The sequence below is a fragment of the Gastrolobium bilobum genome, unplaced genomic scaffold (genome assembly GCF_033153095.1).
Source record: "Gastrolobium bilobum isolate Gb01-03AN ecotype WA unplaced genomic scaffold, APGP_CSIRO_Gbil_v1 utg12522, whole genome shotgun sequence".
Taxonomy (NCBI): Eukaryota; Viridiplantae; Streptophyta; class Magnoliopsida; order Fabales; family Fabaceae; genus Gastrolobium; species Gastrolobium bilobum.
Genome location: NW_026897106.1, coordinates 41,732 through 59,811, shown reverse-complemented (window position 1 = coordinate 59,811; position 18,080 = coordinate 41,732). Strand labels below are relative to the sequence as shown.

At 34.3% G+C, this 18,080-nt stretch overlaps 2 protein-coding genes and 2 non-coding genes across 4 annotated transcripts; 3 read left to right on the top strand and 1 right to left on the bottom strand.

Annotated features, from left to right (window-relative positions):
* Positions 1-305: 305 nt before the first annotated feature.
* LOC133304195 (malate dehydrogenase, cytoplasmic-like) lies at positions 306-5,140 on the top strand. The gene is made up of 7 exons (XM_061504190.1): positions 306-348; positions 1,323-1,481; positions 1,586-1,761; positions 2,645-2,922; positions 4,456-4,591; positions 4,702-4,813; positions 5,046-5,140. Exons 1-7 carry the CDS (start codon positions 306-308, stop codon positions 5,138-5,140), a joined length of 999 nt encoding a protein of 332 aa, XP_061360174.1.
* Positions 5,141-10,508: 5,368 nt separating this feature from the next.
* On the top strand, positions 10,509-10,582 carry TRNAP-UGG (transfer RNA proline (anticodon UGG)). Its single transcript has one exon. It is a non-coding gene; the product is annotated as a tRNA-Pro (tRNA).
* Positions 10,583-10,749: 167 nt separating this feature from the next.
* On the top strand, positions 10,750-10,823 carry TRNAW-CCA (transfer RNA tryptophan (anticodon CCA)). The gene has a single exon. It is a non-coding gene; the product is annotated as a tRNA-Trp (tRNA).
* Positions 10,824-12,152: 1,329 nt separating this feature from the next.
* On the bottom strand, positions 12,153-15,368 carry LOC133304199 (cytochrome f-like). Its single transcript, XM_061504198.1, has 2 exons — positions 14,213-15,368; positions 12,153-13,995 (listed from the first exon to the last, which is right to left on the bottom strand). The coding sequence occupies exons 1-2, from the start codon at positions 14,870-14,872 to the stop codon at positions 13,006-13,008; spliced, it is 1,650 nt and encodes a 549-aa protein (XP_061360182.1). The 5' UTR covers positions 14,873-15,368; the 3' UTR covers positions 12,153-13,005.
* Positions 15,369-18,080: the final 2,712 nt, after the last annotated feature.

Below are 18,080 nucleotides of genomic sequence, written 5' to 3'. Positions count from 1 at the left end.
ACGAAGAATTTATTTTCTCGTACGACATGAAAAACAAATCCCGTGTGATAAACATTAATCGCATAAAACAAAGTTTCTCAGCACAAAAATCACATAGGAAGAAAAGACTTTTTCTCTCCTTTATTAATGACACGTTCCTCTCTAACGGTTGCAGTACAAGTCTCATTACTAGACTAGAATTATCTCTTCACCACATTTTTTTCTTTTCACTTTTTCTCATCTATTTATATAGCAAACATTTTCTGCTATTGTTACATTTTTATTTAGCTCAATATTTCTTTCGAAAACCACTCTTGATGAAAATGATGGCCACAGACCCAGTAAGAGTTCTGGTCACTGGCGCTGCTGGTAATATGATTTTCTTTACAAAATGCTAATTTTATTACTTTAATTCATTATAAGTTTGTCATCTAAAATGTGAGGAATAAATATTCCAATTATGATTTCATAATTCATTTTCCCGCATCCTAGTTTATTTCGTGACCAAACTTTAAAGAATGTTCTTTTCTTTGTTGTCAAGGTGATTCTCTTGTACTTTTATTTCGTGAAGACTTAGTTTTGGTATATGATTGCCCTTCTATTGAGGAATGTGCATGGATACTTTGATTTCAAATTGATGTTACATGTATAAAAAGATAATGTAGATTGTTGTTTCCCGTGGATCATAACAGAAACTGATCATGGAAATGTTTCGTTGGGAGATTGTGGACTATGCAGTTCTTCAAAAAATTCTTTTTGTTTTAGTTTGTATTTCTTTGTTTTGGAAGATCATTAGATACATGTTCGGTTTTCTCAAAGCAAAGAAGGAACCAGTAAGAGTATTGGTCACCGGTGCTGCAGGCATGATTTTGATAACCTTATGAAATGTTCATCATGTTCTATCACACTAACATGTTTTTTTGTTCCATATTACATTGAAAATAGAAAAAAGCAAAGAGCAAATCCCGATATACAAGGCTCCCTGACTTGTAAGGATAAGGGTGGAGGTCAATTGTATGCGGCCTCACCTTTGCATTTTTGCAAAGAGACTTGTGAACTTTTGGTTATAAGGAGCAACCTTACCACTGCTTCAATATTTGTCCTCCTTACCTCCGTGTGTCAAAAATTTAAATATCCTTTGTGAATCTTTATCTTCAATTTAATTTCATAGCATGCATTGTTTTCTTTATGGTCTTATTCTGCTGAAAAACTTACGGAAAACATGTGGGAATTGATGGTTATAAGCATGATGGGAAATCTGGGATAGTAAAATTTGATTGAAGCATTACAATTTTTAACTTCATTGGCATGCACCTTTTAACTTTGTTTTGGTTCAACAACAGGGCAAATTGGTTATGCTCTTGTTCCAATGATTGCAAGAGGGGTGATGCTGGGTCCAAATCAGCCTGTAATTCTGCATATGCTTGATATTGAACCAGCAGCAGAGGCCTTACAGGGGGTGAAGATGGAACTGATTGATGCTGCTTTTCCACTTCTTAGAGGCATATTTTTATAATTAATGCTGACCTAAGTACAGTCCAGTTATTTCATCATGGTTTTCTTTGTTGAGATCTCATAATATTGTTTGTGCATATAAATGCAATAGGTGTTGTTGCTACTACGGATGTTGTTGAAGCTTGCAAGGATGTCAACATTGCTGTTATGGTGGGTGGATTCCCACGGAAGGAAGGAATGGAAAGAAAAGATGTGATGTCTAAAAATGTTTCAATTTACAAGGCTCAAGCTTCAGCCCTGGAGAAGCATGCTGCTGCAGATTGTAAAGTTAGAAACTACTTTATTAACATCTTTAGAGTTACTTTTATCTAGTTTTATGCTAATTTTAATTTTGAGAATAGTTGGCCGTATATCACTGTTGCTGACACTAAATTTTTTGTCTGAAATATAAAACTATTCAAAATATAAAGGCCACATTCCCCCTTTTCTTACTTGGTTCTGTTGGGGTGTTGTTCTTCACCTCACTATCCTTGTGAATTATTGGTATTTTGACATAAGCATACTTGAGAACAAGAGAACTGTGATTATGTTTGTTGATAATTTAAGTGTGAGTGATTAAAATCATGTCGGATAGAAATGGACTAAGTGAGAAATATATAAGTGAAAAAGACCTATAAATTTAATGTCTTAAGATTTTAAGTTGAGATGTGATACCAAACCCACTTATCCCCCAGCCACTATCTCCTTTATTAAGGGGGAGAATGTTGATAATTCAAGTGAGAGTGATAAAGACCTTATGTTAGCATTTACATTAAGAAGTACATCTCAAAGGGTTAATAATGGGCATTCCAATTTGAAATATTCTTTATGTGGGATTGATGTTAACTGAGGTTATGTCATTTGTTTGTGTTATTAGTAGATGAGACTATACAATGAAATAATGTACATTCTGTCTAATGTTATTATTATTATTAAGAATGTCTACTGATTCTGTATCCAAAAAAAAAAAAAAAATGTCTACTGATTCTTATACATCGTTTCTTATAACAACATTAACTAATTTGGCACTACAGGTTTATTGATACTATCTGTCAAAATGTAGAATGAGTAAGATATAACTTCATATGAATATGGATCACCATGCATCCTAGTCCTCTAGCACCTAGTTGCTCCTCTTATATTCTGACATTTCAATTCTTGCTGAATGCAGGTGCTAGTGGTTGCCAATCCAGCAAACACAAATGCTCTCATTTTGAAAGAATTTGCTCCTTCAATCCCAGAAAAGAACATCACATGTCTTACACGACTTGATCACAATAGAGCATTAGGCCAAATCTCTGAGAAGCTAAATGTTCATGTTAGTGATGTAAAAAATGTCATCATCTGGGGCAATCACTCCTCAACCCAATATCCAGATGTTAACCATGCAACCGTCACCACCAGCAATGGTCAGAAGCCTGTCAGAGAATTAGTTGATGATGATAACTGGTACCTTAGTTTCACACCATCTCAATCTCACTCCTTTTAATTGTTTATAATATTATGTTTTGGACATCCTGTTTACTTTTATTATTTTGTCTTTTCAATAATAAAATCATTTTCCATAAAACCCCGACTTGTTACGGTAAGAGTGACCCTTACATTTTTGCAAAGTTGTTTCCTGTTTTGAATCTGTGACATTTCGGTCACAAAAGAGCAGATTTCCTACTCCTCTAAGCTAGCCCTCTTTTGTCTTTTCAATAATATAGAAGAATATATAAGTTAGTCCAATATAATTGCTGCATTATGTCATTGACATGTTGGGAGAGCGACCATTTTGTTACGTTTGGACAAAAAAATTACCAGACTGCCGCGCCAACAGTAAATTTTGCTAAAATACCACGCGGCATAATTCGCTACACAGTGTAGCGAATTATGTATGCAAGTAATTCGCTACACAGTGTAGCGAAATATGCCACGTCAGAACGCACAGAACCAAAAATGCCACATGTCAAATTTTGAGAAATTCGCTACATAGGTAGCGAATTTCTCAAAATTTGACATGTGGCATTTTTGGTTCTGACGTGGCATATTTCGCTACACTGTGTAGCGAATTACTTGCATGCAAAATTCGCTACACTGTGTAGCGAATTATACCGCGTGACATTTTGACAAAATTTACTGTTGGCATGACAGTCTGGTAATTTTTTTGTCCAAACGTGAGACTTTGGTCACTATTCTTGACATGTTTGGGTTCTCATTTGAGTATTTTGGATGACTGTAATTGTTTTATGTGACAAGGGGTAATAAAGTACTAAACTTCCTACCTTTTAGGGTCTGAATACTCAACTAACAAACTTCACCGAGTAAAATAAGGGGCACATAAATCCACCGCGTTTTCTTTCCCCCAAGAAAAGAAAGTGCCTTTTCTTTAATGTAGCAAGTTTATTCTTTATAGACCTGGTTGCATGTTCATTCAATTCATCTCCACCAAGGCATAATACACTTTCTTGGGAATCTATGGAACTATACCCAGAATCTGTGGAGTCCCAACAGGCCTTAGATGTGGAAGTGTTGATCCTTATCAAGCTACCATTAAGAAACTAAATCTGTTACCATTCAATCAACAATGTGTGTATATAATAAAAGCCAAACTCCAGTGCACAAAGCTCCCCGATTTGTGAGGGTAAGGATGAAGATTGATTGTATGCAACCTTATCCTTACATTTATAGCAAAGAGACTGTTTCTCATGTCCGAACCCGTATGTGTATATAATGATGGGAAATGTGAGAGTTATGTAACATGAAGCAACCAAAATGTTCCTGCACTCACAATTTTTTATCGATAACAACACCTCTTTCTTTTCTTTTAATTCATGGGTCCCACTGAAAGTTGTTTGTACAGGACAGTGGTTTTGGTTCCTGTTACATGATTCTAACATTTCCCTATAATGATGAGTAAATAATATCGAAATGTTTCAAGCATACTCTTGCAATTTCCTTTATTAGGAAAGTAATTTTCTTTTTTTTCATTTGTCCTAGGCTAAACACTGAGTTCATCACCACTGTTCAGCAGCGTGGGGCTGCCATTATTAAAGCCAGGAAGCTGTCTAGTGCATTATCAGCAGCAAGTGCTGCTTGTGATCACATACGTGATTGGGTTCTAGGCAGTCCTAAGGTTGGTTCTCTTTAGTAGAATTTCATCCTTTGCAAGTTGTTGCTTCCTTATAATTTTGGTACTAACTCTTTATACTTTTTTACTTTTTATTGTATTTGTATCTGCTTCAGGGAACATGGGTATCAATGGGAGTGTATTCTGATGGATCTTATGGTATCCAACCTGGCCTCATTTACTCTTTTCCTGTCACATGTGAAAAAGGAGACTGGAATATTGTACAGGGTACACTGTTTTTTCTTAAAAAATACTTAGGATTTAATTTCTTTTTTCTTTTCTATATGGTTGCAAGTTGCAACAGACTCTTAATTATGTTAACTTAGATATAGGAATCAGAAACCACAACAAATTTATGTTTATGATACACTTGTTTCTAAATTTTGAAGATGTTTTTGAATCTTTATGAATGAAGTTATGAAAGTCATGGGTTTATTTGAAATGTTTGATACTTTGGCAGGGCTCAAGATCAATGAATTCTCAAGGGAAAAGATGGATAAAACGGCCCAAGAGCTCATTGAGGAGAAAACATTGGCTAAGTCGTGCCTCAATTGACTGTCCATGTTTACTTAAAATAACTCAATAATTGTGGCTCTTGAAAATAAAAAGGAGACTTTCCTGAATAAAAAAGGCCATTTTTTTATTGTATGTATTTTACGAAAATGTAATTCTTTCAATAGAAGAAACTGTTTAATTTCATTTCTTGCTTCACTTATTTTATTATTATTATTTTTTTTTTTGTGAAAAAGTTTAAGTGAGGTTAGGTACTCGTACTTCATCAGAGTCAGGGAAGACCCAACCTCTTTGAGAATTTTTGGGAGAGATTACATATCACCCACCAACAAAGTCCTCACATCGGCCAGCGGGGTTTGAATTCACGCCCTTGTGGGGTATGGACTTGTTGGGCCTACACAACGGAAATAAGAGAGAATGCAGAGGAGAGAGATAGAGAAGAACACAATCAAGTTGTTTAACGTGGAGAAACCTTCTCCAATATGAAGAAGTAAAAACCCACGGTACGCGAGTCTAGAATCAAACTTTCGCTATGTAAACAATGGGTTACAAATGATCAAAGTTCACCAACAATTGGTGGTACACTCAAACTTCCTTAAGGAGGTCTAACACTTAGGCTTCTCTCTAGAGGTGTTCACAAATTTTAAGCTATAAGTTTTTCTTCAAGTCTCTAACCCGTCACTCTCACACCACAAGCTTGTATAGAGGAAGAGGGAAAATTCTAGAAGCAATCATGGAACATGGGGAGACAAGGGGACAACCTTGAGCTACTCAAAGGTGTGCCCTTGAGCCTTTGTGCAGCATTGAAGGAAGGAACAACTTCCAACAAATCTTCCCTTTTCGACTTCAATGCGTTAGCATTAACAGCAACCCGACACCCTCACAACAGTCTTCAAATTATTTTGCTAGTACCAACTTGGTCATCATATCAGACCAATTCAGGTCCGTGTTCACTTTGATGAGTTCGAGCAGTCCATCCTTCACCACATCCCGGATCCAATAATACTTCACAGCAATGTGTTTAGTGCGGGAGTGTTAGGTCAAGTTTTTCGCAAGGTGGAATGCACTTTGATTATCACACTTCAGTTTGTACTTGTCTTGATCATGGCTGAGTTCTGAGAGAAACTTCTTCATCTACAACATTTTTATGCTCGCCTTAGTCGCAGCTATGTATTTGGTCTCGGTTGTTGAAAGTGCCACACATTATTGAAGTCTTGATTGCTAGGAGATACATATCACATACCAAAATTTGTGATTTTTTTACCAAGTACAGATGGCCTTCATGTTGCAAACTCCCTCGTAGAGGATATCAATGCAATTATCATGTTAAACATCTTCTTGAACCAATAAGCTATATATAAATGCAATTTTATTAAAGCCTACATTTGTGTAGAACCGCGCATTATAGTTTTGCTAATGTGCGGTGTTGAACCAATAAACTACATAATCCAAGTCGCAAGATAGTTTTAAAACTATATATATATATATATATATATATATATATATATATATATATATAAAGAGCATGTCGTATCGCACATCTAATGCATAAGCTTTGAAACATGCGCTTTGTGCTATGCGCTTTCCATCTTGCATCGCGCATGAGCTTTGTGCTATGCGCAATATACTTATATGACTTTATGCATATATTATCTTTGTTAACATATTGCACAGTACGACTATTGCATGCTAGCAAGGAGTCTTGTGCAGATAACGTGGTAATGATTGCAAGAATAAATGTAAAGAGAAAGAGAGCTTTCCTGGTATACTGCAGTCATCTTGCTTGCTTTGTATATGGTAGTGTTAGTAGAGATTTATCATCCCCACAGACAGCGCCAATGATCAGAACCGGTTTTACAACTGGGCCGATCATGTGATCTTCCTTTACACAAATGGCTTGGAACGACCTTGAGTTAGAGCATCTTGCAGTTGGAGCAGCTTTAACGCAGGGGTCTTCAATGAAACAAGATGTGGGGTGTACCTGCAAGACACTCCGACGCTCAAGTCAGATATGGTTCAAGCAGGTTTTATTATGTAGAGGAAGGCGGTATGGCCTCTGATTGGCTGTTTGTGGGCTGCAAGTTCAGCTGGTGCTTCCATAACCTTATCTCATTATGTCAGGCTATCTTGGTAGATGGTGGCAAGCTGGTGCTGTATTCTGTTTATTTGTTCAATGGTGCAGTGGATCTTTATTAGTTCCTGTGATTGCTTCCTTATCTCTTAAGTTATGCTGAAGGGCGGTTTGGACGCGATGGTAGCATCGCGCCCTCTGATGCGCGATTGATGACATCGTGCCTCATTCTTGGCCTTGTAGGTTTGGGCCTTGTTCTCTGGATTCTGGCCTTTAATGGGCCTATCCTATTTTATCCAGATCATATAGTATATTTATTTTTAAATTTTGGTGAATTGAAATCATTATATATCTTAAATTATGTCAATGATAAATGCATCTTTATTGGTTCAACTTATATTTTAATGAATTCACTTTATGACAAGTTGACTTTAGTAAAATTATTATCTTATTTTATTTCATTTAACTCTACATTTAATTGTTTTTTATTTTTCTATTTACTCTTAGTTTTGTCTTTTCTCTTAGCAGGCGTTTCGTACAGGAGAAAAACAATTTTACTGGAAAAACAAATATTACGAAAAAATTAGTAGGAACTATTTATTTCCTGGTAAGTTACAAAAAAACGTTTGGTTGACTAAAATTTTTCTGGGATAATTTGATTAAATTTTTTGAATTATTATTTGGTTGATTGTAAAATAGTAGTAGGAAAGTGAAGTTATTTTACAAGAATACCCCACATTTACTTTTTCATTCAGACATAGTACAATCACACAAGGTTATTTTGGTATATATTTTCGCGGTTCTTTTTCACATCCGCAGGCTACATACTATTCCACACATTCAATGGAGTTCCATTTGCTCTTGCCGTACATATAGTTACAAATAAAAGATAAAATCTGGTAATATTTTTACCCAAGAAACTCTCCCTTATTTTGTACCAAACGCTGCAAACAACTATTTCCAAATGGGCTTTCGTTTTGTCCTATAATATGACACAAAAAAGTTTTTTACACACAACATTTTGTGGGGCCTGCACTTTTTAAAGCAAAAAAAATAAAAATATTAAGGCACGCAAAACGAATCTCTATAATATTACACAATCACTTTTTCTACAATATAACTCTTATAAAACTCTTTCCAAATTAACTTTCCCATTACAAAATATAATCAGCGTAACAAACGCCCCCTTAATTTCAGTTTCGCGACTCGTGAGAGTAAAGCAACTGAACGAGCATATAATATTTTACTCTCCAACTAACGCTCATTAAATTTCTATATTTTTTTTTTTAAGAGCGGTAGTAGTAATTCTAGCGGTCGACTCGATTTTTTCAAATTGTTTTTCATTATTAAGAAAAGGTAACGAAGATAAAATACGAGCTTGTTTTATAGCAATCGTAATTAATCGTTGTTGTTTTAAGGTCAATCTATTCACACGTCTAGATAATATTTTTCCTTGTTCACTAATAAATCGATTAATTAAACTCATGTTTTTATAATCAATTCGATCCCCCGATTGGATCGGGGGCAAACGCCTACGAAAAGATCGCTTGGATTTAAGAAAGAGTCGCTTAGATTTATCCATGATTTTTAATTCCTATCCTAAAAATACACTTTTTTTTTTCAAAAAAGGAATTTTTTAGGTCTATTTAAATTATTACTAGATTTACCATATGAATAAAATATAGGTTGTTATCCAATGAAATCTATTTTCTAGAAGATTTTTTTCTATAATAGAAATAGAATCTGACTTTTTTATACATATATAGAAGATATATATTAAAAATAGATCATTTTTCACGTTCCTGGGAAGGGTGACAAACAAGTAATCCATTTTCTCTATTTCTTTATCTCAGCGTGAATCATATGTTTGCAACAGCAGGGGCAGAATTTTTTCAATTCCAATCGACTGGGCGTATTGTGTCGATTCTTTTGAGTAATGTATCTTGAAATACCCTTTGATTCCTTATTCACATCCTTTTTATCATAACCGCTACATTCCAAAATAACAGTTATTCGGATATCTTTACCCTTCTTGGCCATGAACCTCCTTTGGGTTTTTGATTCACTTAACTCTTCGATTTTCGGATTTTAATAGAAGAAGAAAGGAACAAAAAAAGTGGAAGTTGATAATTCGAAATCCAATTATGTAGGAAAGACTTTGTTCGAATTCATTTAAGATTTATTACAGTACAGTAAGAATTTAGTAATACAATGATTTCAAACTATTAAAGGTTTAGTTTAATATATATATATATATATATATTATTAAAGGTTTATGATGATATTGTTGTCTCCATTCCAACTCCATTTCTGGCCTCACTCTATTATTTATAGAAATAGAGTTTCATTAATAATTCCATAATCGAAATTATTAATGAAATTCCATTGAAGCCTGGACAAAATTCCCAGTTTCACGGAGGCCTTATCCGTTTTTATTTTTTATCTTTTCGAACTTATTCTCTAATTCTAAAAAAAAGAAATTAAAGAAGAGGGGAGGGGGTTAATCAAAGATATTTGATTGGATCTCCAATCTTTGCCCCCTCCCGTGCCAAAAATTAAAATGAAAAAAAGGGGAATATCAATGCGTCCGGGAATAAACGATTGATCTCTATCAAGAGACCCGCTAAAGCCCCGAACCATAGAGTACTTATCACTGGTGCCACAGAGAGATATTTTTTTATATCCCGCATTTCGAATCCTCCTTCTTTTTAGTCTTTATTGTAATTTTAAATGCATAATTACATACAAATACGATTTGATTTGATGACTATTTCGTTAATAATCGTTTATATTTGTCGGCAGGATTACCAATTCAAATGGAAATGTACTTGACATGTACGATGATTCATTAGATATTTCATTTAACAAAGATAAAGAGGTCTATTTCTGCTTCTGCCCGAGCATTCTCTAAAAATATCTTTCTGTTTTATTTAAGGGGAATTTCCTATTTATTTTTATTTCAAAAAAAATCTTGTCTTATTATCATTTTAATTATTATATATTATAAGAATTTTTTTCATTCTTCTTTCTAAATTCTATTATGATTATTGTATATTCTATATAATATTCTATGTAATAGATAGTAATTAGAAAATCTTCATAAAGTATTCTTTTTATTTAATTATATTACTATTTTTCTATTTCACTATAATTGTGAATTTTATTAATAGAATATTTTTTAATTCAATATCTTTCTTTTTTATATTCTATATTTTAGGATATGAAACTAAAAAGAAAAAATGGCAAGATAATTGATATATATATCAACGTAGAAAATAAAGAAAAAAATGTGGAAAACAAGACAAAGATTCTTTACAATGACACTGGAAACCAATGGAAAGGGATGTAGCGCAGCTTGGTAGCGCGTTTGTTTTGGGTACAAAATGTCACGGGTTCAAATCCTGTCATCCCTACCCCTAACTATTCGTTATCAGATCGTATGAGCAGTAACAAGGGCTCAGATTCAAATTGGACATACAGACTATATCAATAGATTCCGATATCGGAATCTATTGATTAGTATAGCATATGCATGCAAGCTGTATTGGCGGGGTCGTATCAAATTATTTATGATAATAAAGCGCTCTTAGTTCAGTTCGGTAGAACGCGGGTCTCCAAAACCCGATGTCGTAGGTTCAAATCCTACAGAGCGTGATTCCATTCTTGTCTTGTTAGATTGTGAGAATAGGACACTGAAATCATTGAACAGAAGTCTAAAGTCTTAAATGGACCCCCTGTGGGTTAGAATTTAAAACAAAGAAATAGGAGGTCAATACACAACAGAGATGTTAATTAATCAAAAGTCCAACTGATCACCACGTCGGTATTGTAAATATGCAGTTACAAATAATCCAGCCAAAGTAATAGGAATTAGACCTAATACGATTCCAAATAGAAAAACTTCAATCATTTTAATTTGTTTGAAAGGAAAGGGGGGAGGTAATATTTATCCTTAAATATATCTTTCTTTTTACCATGAATCTAAATGACGAAGAATTGGAAATTGTTGTATATTCTAGAGTTCCTTACTGTTCCATTTCCAATTCATTTCAAAATTTCCAATCAAATAAGTCGTATCTTACTCAGACCGATAAATAGAGCTGAGGTTATAGTTAAAATCGCCAGTAGAAAACCGAAATAACTAGTTATAGTGGACATAAAGAGGCTGAATGAAATATGTTCTTTTTATACATATATTTATAAAGCACTTCCCTAAGTTTCTGAAGTTTCTGTTTTTGATACAAAATTTACAGAAAGCCGACAAGGAATTCCATTAATAACTGGCCGTTTTGATCCTTTGGAACAACTCGATAATTTTAGTAGATCTTTTTAGGAGGCGCCAATGACCATAGATAGGACCTATCCCATTTTTACAGTACGATGGTTGGCTGTTCACGGACTAGCGGTACCCACCGTTTCTTTTTTGGGATCAATATCAGCAATGCAGTTCATCCAACGATAAACCTAATAAAAATTATAGAGCTATGACACAATCAAACCCAAACGAACAAAATGTTGAATTAAATCGTACCAGTCTCTACTGGGGATTATTACTCATTTTTGTACTTGCTGTTTTATTTTCAAATTACTTCTTCAATTAATAGAAGAAAGGGGAGTTGTAAATATATATTAGGAATTACCTTATCCCATTCGGAAGGATATCATTTTATAATTATCTACGACTGTTTATGTCTCTAGCATGACTACTGGATCAAATGGGGAGGAAAGTGGGATAAATGGCTGATACTACTGGAAGGGTTCCTCTTTGGATAATAGGCACTGTAACAGGTATTACTTTGATCGGTTTAATTGGTATTTTCTTTTATGGTTCATTCATATTCCGGATTGGGCTCATCCCTGTAGTAATCAGATGAATTGAGTTTGCGAAATCAGAGTGTAAGAACTCAACAGGGATCCACTCTTTCTTTGACGAATTCGAGGGGTCCCGTTGAGTTCTTCTTATTATTAATAACTTAAAGAATATTCTTTATTAGTATAAATAACTCAACGGATAGCTTTTTCCGATGTTTCAAAACATTCCATTTCTTTTTTTATGTTTTTGTAAAGTGAACTTCATGAATTGATTCAAAACACCCTTTCCTGGAGATTATCTGTCAATACTTTTTTTGGAAGTTGAAAGAAAAGTAAAAGAAAGAAGGAATCAAAGAAATCACTTGATTTATTTCGTCTGGGCGGCGCAAATTTCACAAAACCCCCTCTATACTAATAGAATCGTACTCTCCCTCTATTTTAGTCTCTCTCGAATAGTATCGAATTATGATTCAAATATTTTTTTTTCTAAACAAGTAAATCCAAGAAGTTGTATTTGGTCAATTAAACCCCACTCTTTTTTGTTTGTCCACTACTCCACTACCTATTCTAGGCAATAAAAAAATATTCTATGTCAAAAAGGTTCTAAGTTGAAGAAAATAGAAACTAAGCTAAGATATTTAATATGATTCTTTCAGGAAGGGGATCCGGAAGTTTTATTCTATGTACAATTTTACAATTTCTATTTACACACATTAGACACAAGCAAGAAGGAATCGGACTCTAGGAAAAGATAAAAAATTCTTCCTAGAATCCCACTTTCCCCATTTCTATTCTTTTCCCATTCCTATTTCTGAAGTGTTTCTTTATATTCTCTGTCTATTTTTTTATGTTTAGTACCAAGTACAAAGAATTTTCTGAATAGGGGGTAAAAAAAAGACTAAAAAGAAGCAAAGATCTTTTTAAGATTTTTGTATTATATAGAATACAGAATAGAATTACATAATTGATCAAAACTAAAATTTATTTCTTTTTACGAGCTTAATATGTTGATAAATGTGCGGACCTAGAAATTCATTTCGGACAGTTGAACCTTTTCAAATTGTTTCTTTTTAAGAACCAAAAAGATTTGTGCCAAAATAATGGATGCGAAGAAGAATAAGAGACCTTGGACACGTAACGGATCTTGAAGTACTATTTCCGCGTCCCCCTGACCAAACCCACCCACATTAGGATTACTCGTTAACGGTTGATCAAGTTTAATAGATTCGCCCTCTGAAACAAGAAGTTCTGGTCCTGGAGGTATAATATCAATTACTTCACGTCCATCTGATGCATCCACTATAGTTATCTCGTACCCCCCTTTTTCTTTCCTTATAATTTTGTTTACTATACCTGCTGCCGTAGCATTATAAACATTATTATTACTCTTGTTCCCGTCGGGATAAATCTGACCCCTCCCCCTGTTACCGCCTACGTATATAGGATATTTTAAGAAGTGAACATCTCTATTAGTAATGGGATCTGGGGAAAGAATAGGAAAGGTGATTTCACTATATTTCTGACCAGGAACAGGGCCTACCACAAGAATATTTTCTTTGGTAGGACGATAGCTTTGAAAAGACAGATTACCTATCTTTTCTTTTAGTTCAGGCGAAATACGATCGGGAGGGGCCAATCCAAAACCCTCCGGTAAAATAAGAACAGCCCCCACATTCAAAGTACCTTTTTTACCATTAGAAAGAACTTGCTTCACTTGCACATCATAAGGAATTCTAATAACTGCTTCAAATACAGTATCAGGAAGTACCGCTTGTGGAACCTCAATGTCCACGGGCTTATTAGCTAAATGGCAATTGGCGCATACAATACGGCCGGTTGCTTCTCGCGGATTTTCATAACCCTGCTGTGCAAAAATAGGATATGCACCTGAAATGGGTGCTTGAGTTATTATATATATCACGAGCAATATGGAAATAGATCGAGTAATCTCTTCCTTTATCCAAGAAAATGCATTTCTAGTTTGCATGGTCCAATCCATTGATCCTGAAAATTTCTACAATAAGATTCGGTGGCTGGTATAGTTCCCTATCCACGATTCTGCTATTTAGTGGAATAATTTTCCTAGAATATAGGAAGAATCCCTTGAGTGGGTAGAAAGAAAAAAAATAAGTCAATTTTTGAATGTTTAGAACTTTTGTAAAAAATAAAAAACTTTAGAATTACACCAGTGAATCGTTTTTTCAGTCATTCATTGAATGATAAATCACTACAAGGGAGGGAGATATGCGATTTAAATAACGGAAAATCCAATATTTAAAAATGGTATCTAAAATTACCGGAAAAGTAGAAACAAGACCCGATATAATTTGACCATTCTGAACAAATCCAAAATCTTGATAGACAGAACCAATCATTAGTTCCCAACCGTGGGTTGAATGGAATCCTATACATAAATCGGTTAATAAAAGAATAGAAAAAGCTTTTATTGTGTCACTTAAGTTATATAGGAATTCTTGAACCCAAGAATTCAGAATAATTAGTTCTTGATTACCTAGAATAGAATAACCACTTAGAATAACAAAATAGATAATATTTGTCGAGAAGTGCAAAAAAGTATGAATATGTTCTTCGTTGTGCTTCTTGATCAATTGGATGGTTTCTTTGTAAATTCCGGTACGGAGGTTTTGTAGACGTGTTTCCGGGTATTCCTTTAGCATTTCATCCAATAGGAACAGTTCCTTGAATTCTATGAATTTGTTTAGAATACTCTTTTCTTGAATCAGATTCAAGAAAATTTCGGATTGCCTAGTATTACACCAGTTGACAATCCAAGATTCCAGACTTTTCGTAAATATGAAAGAGATGCACCAGGGCAAAAAGACTATAGATGTAATATATAGAAGGGGAATTAATGCTTTCTTTTTTGCCATTTTGTATCTTTAATGAACTCAGCTTCACCTCATTCGTTTCGTCAAACCCTATATGATAATAATCTTTATGATAATAATCTTTAATTTAGAAAGAAAACAGAAACCTAATAAAATAAGAAAGCGAAAGAATCCACTCCCAATTCGAATGAACAAAAAAAGAACCTTTCATCAGAAGATATCAATTGCTAAGATTCGAAGGAATTATTCCTTTTCATGAATACACAAAAAAAGAACACTTATCATAATGAAGTTGAATTTCAAAATAAAAGAATGCCCCTTTTTTAAATTTAAAATACAAAAATTTCGAAAAAATGTTTTTCCCTAAAAAAGCGTTCTTTTTTTTTTTCAAAATACTTCAATAGGTACACGCAAAAAATAAGCTAATTCTGCAGCTTTTTGTTCCACTTCCCGCGGAGTCAAATTCTCGTCAATACGAGCCAAGGGAATGGCTCCCTGTCCTATGATTTCCATATAAAGGACACGGCGAGTAGAAATACCCTCCTTAACTTCGAGTCTGATGGACTGAATATCTTTGATAAGGAATCGGAGAAAAATACGACGACTTTTTCCAGGAAATCCCCAACGAAAAATACACACTATTCCCTCTTTTCTATCGAATCGATCATAACCACTACCCACATTCCACGAAATTGTACACCACAAATAAGAAATAATAAAGAGACCCGCAATTCCATAGAAAGACATCACGATCCCTTGTGGAAAAAAAAGAATTTCCTGAGACGGAAATAAAAATAACAAATTCTTACCAAGATAACTGGAAGCTCCAACCAATAAGAACCCCAATGAACCTACAAAAAGGATAAAGGCCCAGCAAAAATTGCTTGTTTTTCGAGACCCCGTTATAAGTTCTATCCATATACGTTCTGATCGCCAACTCATACTTGATCCAGTTCTACTTTATTGGAATAGGGGAAATAAAAAAACCCAAGCATAATGAATTTTACTTTACTTATCCGATCCGAAGTAACTTTCATCAACTAGCATTATTTTGATGTAAACCTTTAGGAGGAAATCATAGAACTGCTTCCAGATCTAAAAAAAAAAATACGAGATTTGTCTCCACTATCCGTATCTAAAAAATCTTGTTTTTTTGAACATGAAGAAATAAGGAAGCCATTGCAATTGCCGGAAATACTAGGCCCACTAAGGCACCAAAATGGAGGGTAGGTTTATCATAGAAAGGGGACCTCAATTTAATATTTGTACCTGTTTTTTTTTTCAAAAATTATTTAAGCTAATTATAATCGCAAGCATATAGTTTGACTACGACTTCACACGTAACATATTCAGTATCCACTTATTTATTTTAATATTTTATTAAATATCTAGCTAAATTGAATTTTTTTAACTCTTATTTTTAAGTTGCTTTTATGCATATTTAACAAAGGCACATACAAAAGACAGAAGAAGGAAGAAGGAATACCAGTTGCAACCAGAAAGAGGAACAGAAAGAGGACTAATTTAGTTGAAGCATTCGTCATTCTTTTTCAAAGATTGTCTGCAGCTAATATGCTACGTAACACGGGATTTTACACACAGGATCTCTCTTCCTCTTATATGACAGGATAAGAAGCGATGTCATGCATTAAATCTATAATTGTATTTATTACCAATTTAATAATAAAATTTTGACTGAAATTAAGGATAGTTGAATATCTCCATTCTCCATTGAATGAAAAAGTAGTTTTAAATTTGTTGACTTTTGACTTTTGACTTTTGAATTATGCAACTTAATTAATGAGTTCAACTCTTCATTTGACTCCCTTTTATTTGACTTTTGACTTTTGAACGATGCAACTTAATTAATGAGTTCACTCTTAGTTTTGTGTGTTCTCTTAATTCTAGTTTAGTGAGGGTTAAAGGAGCATAGACTATTTTAATCTTGTATTAAGGCTCATTGAATATTTCCAATGAATGAACAGAACAATTTCAATTTTTTATCATTTTGATTTTATTATTGAATTTTATTATTTATTTTTATTTTTATCATTTCTTGTGATTTTTCCGTGGATCCCTTAATATTTTTTTATATACGTTTAGATTGTAAAGAATCGATTCAACCCAAAAAGCTTAAGTAGTTGGGTGATGTTACATTAATGGTTTTATATATCTTTAAAGGTGTGCATGACAACTTTCAAAAAAATCATTTTTTTTTTAATTTTTGTTTTTGGAAAGAGAAATAGATAGAAACAGTGTTTGACAAAATCAATTTAATTTTTTGTTCTTGAGAATGCACCAGCTCAATTTCTGTGCTAGGGAATATAAACAAGAATCGAATTTTTTTTTGTTCTCGGACACGAAATGAGAAACACTTATCTCTCTATCACTTTCCACCACTACCATCACCATCACAACCATCATCCAGACACAACCATCGCCCACACCATTGTCGTCGTCGATGTACCACCATTGTTGTCATCACCACCACCATCGTTGTCATCACCACCACCATTTTGACACGACCAACGCCACCATCGTCGTACCACCACTGTTGTCGTTACCACCACCTCCATGCCAACGCCACCATCACTACCACCATGCCACCATCACCATCACTACCAGCACCACCACCATCGCTGAATCCATTGCCATCACTACCATCACCATGCCATCACCGCCACCTCCACTATTACCATCACCACGCCATTGCCGCCACCACCACCACCACTGCCACCATTACCACTACCATCTCCGTAGCCATTACCGCCACCACCACCATGTCACAACCACCACCACCACACCATATGAAAAGAAAAGTGATGATCCAAAAAAAATTTATGCTTAATAGGACTGATTTTTTATTCCATTATTTATTGTGTTATCAAACGTAATTCTCATTCTCGGAATAAAAATAGAACATGTTATCAAACACATTTTTTTCTCAAAAATTGTTCCAAGGCACAGAAATAGAAAAGAATTTTTTTTTTTTTAGAAATAGTGTCAGAGAACAGAATGGTTGTCACGCACACCCTAACATGCCCTCTCACACGAGAGTTCATTGGACTTGAAGGGTGGTCAATGTATAACAACCCCCACTAGTAAGATTTGCTAAAAAGGAATTAATGTGGTGTTTGGTAGGAGTTTTCTTTGAAGATACCCAGACATCTAATATTGGTATTCTATGTTGTCCTTGTTTTGGTAGGAGTTTTCCAGCAAACTTATTTGCCCAGAGTTTGACAATTGCTTG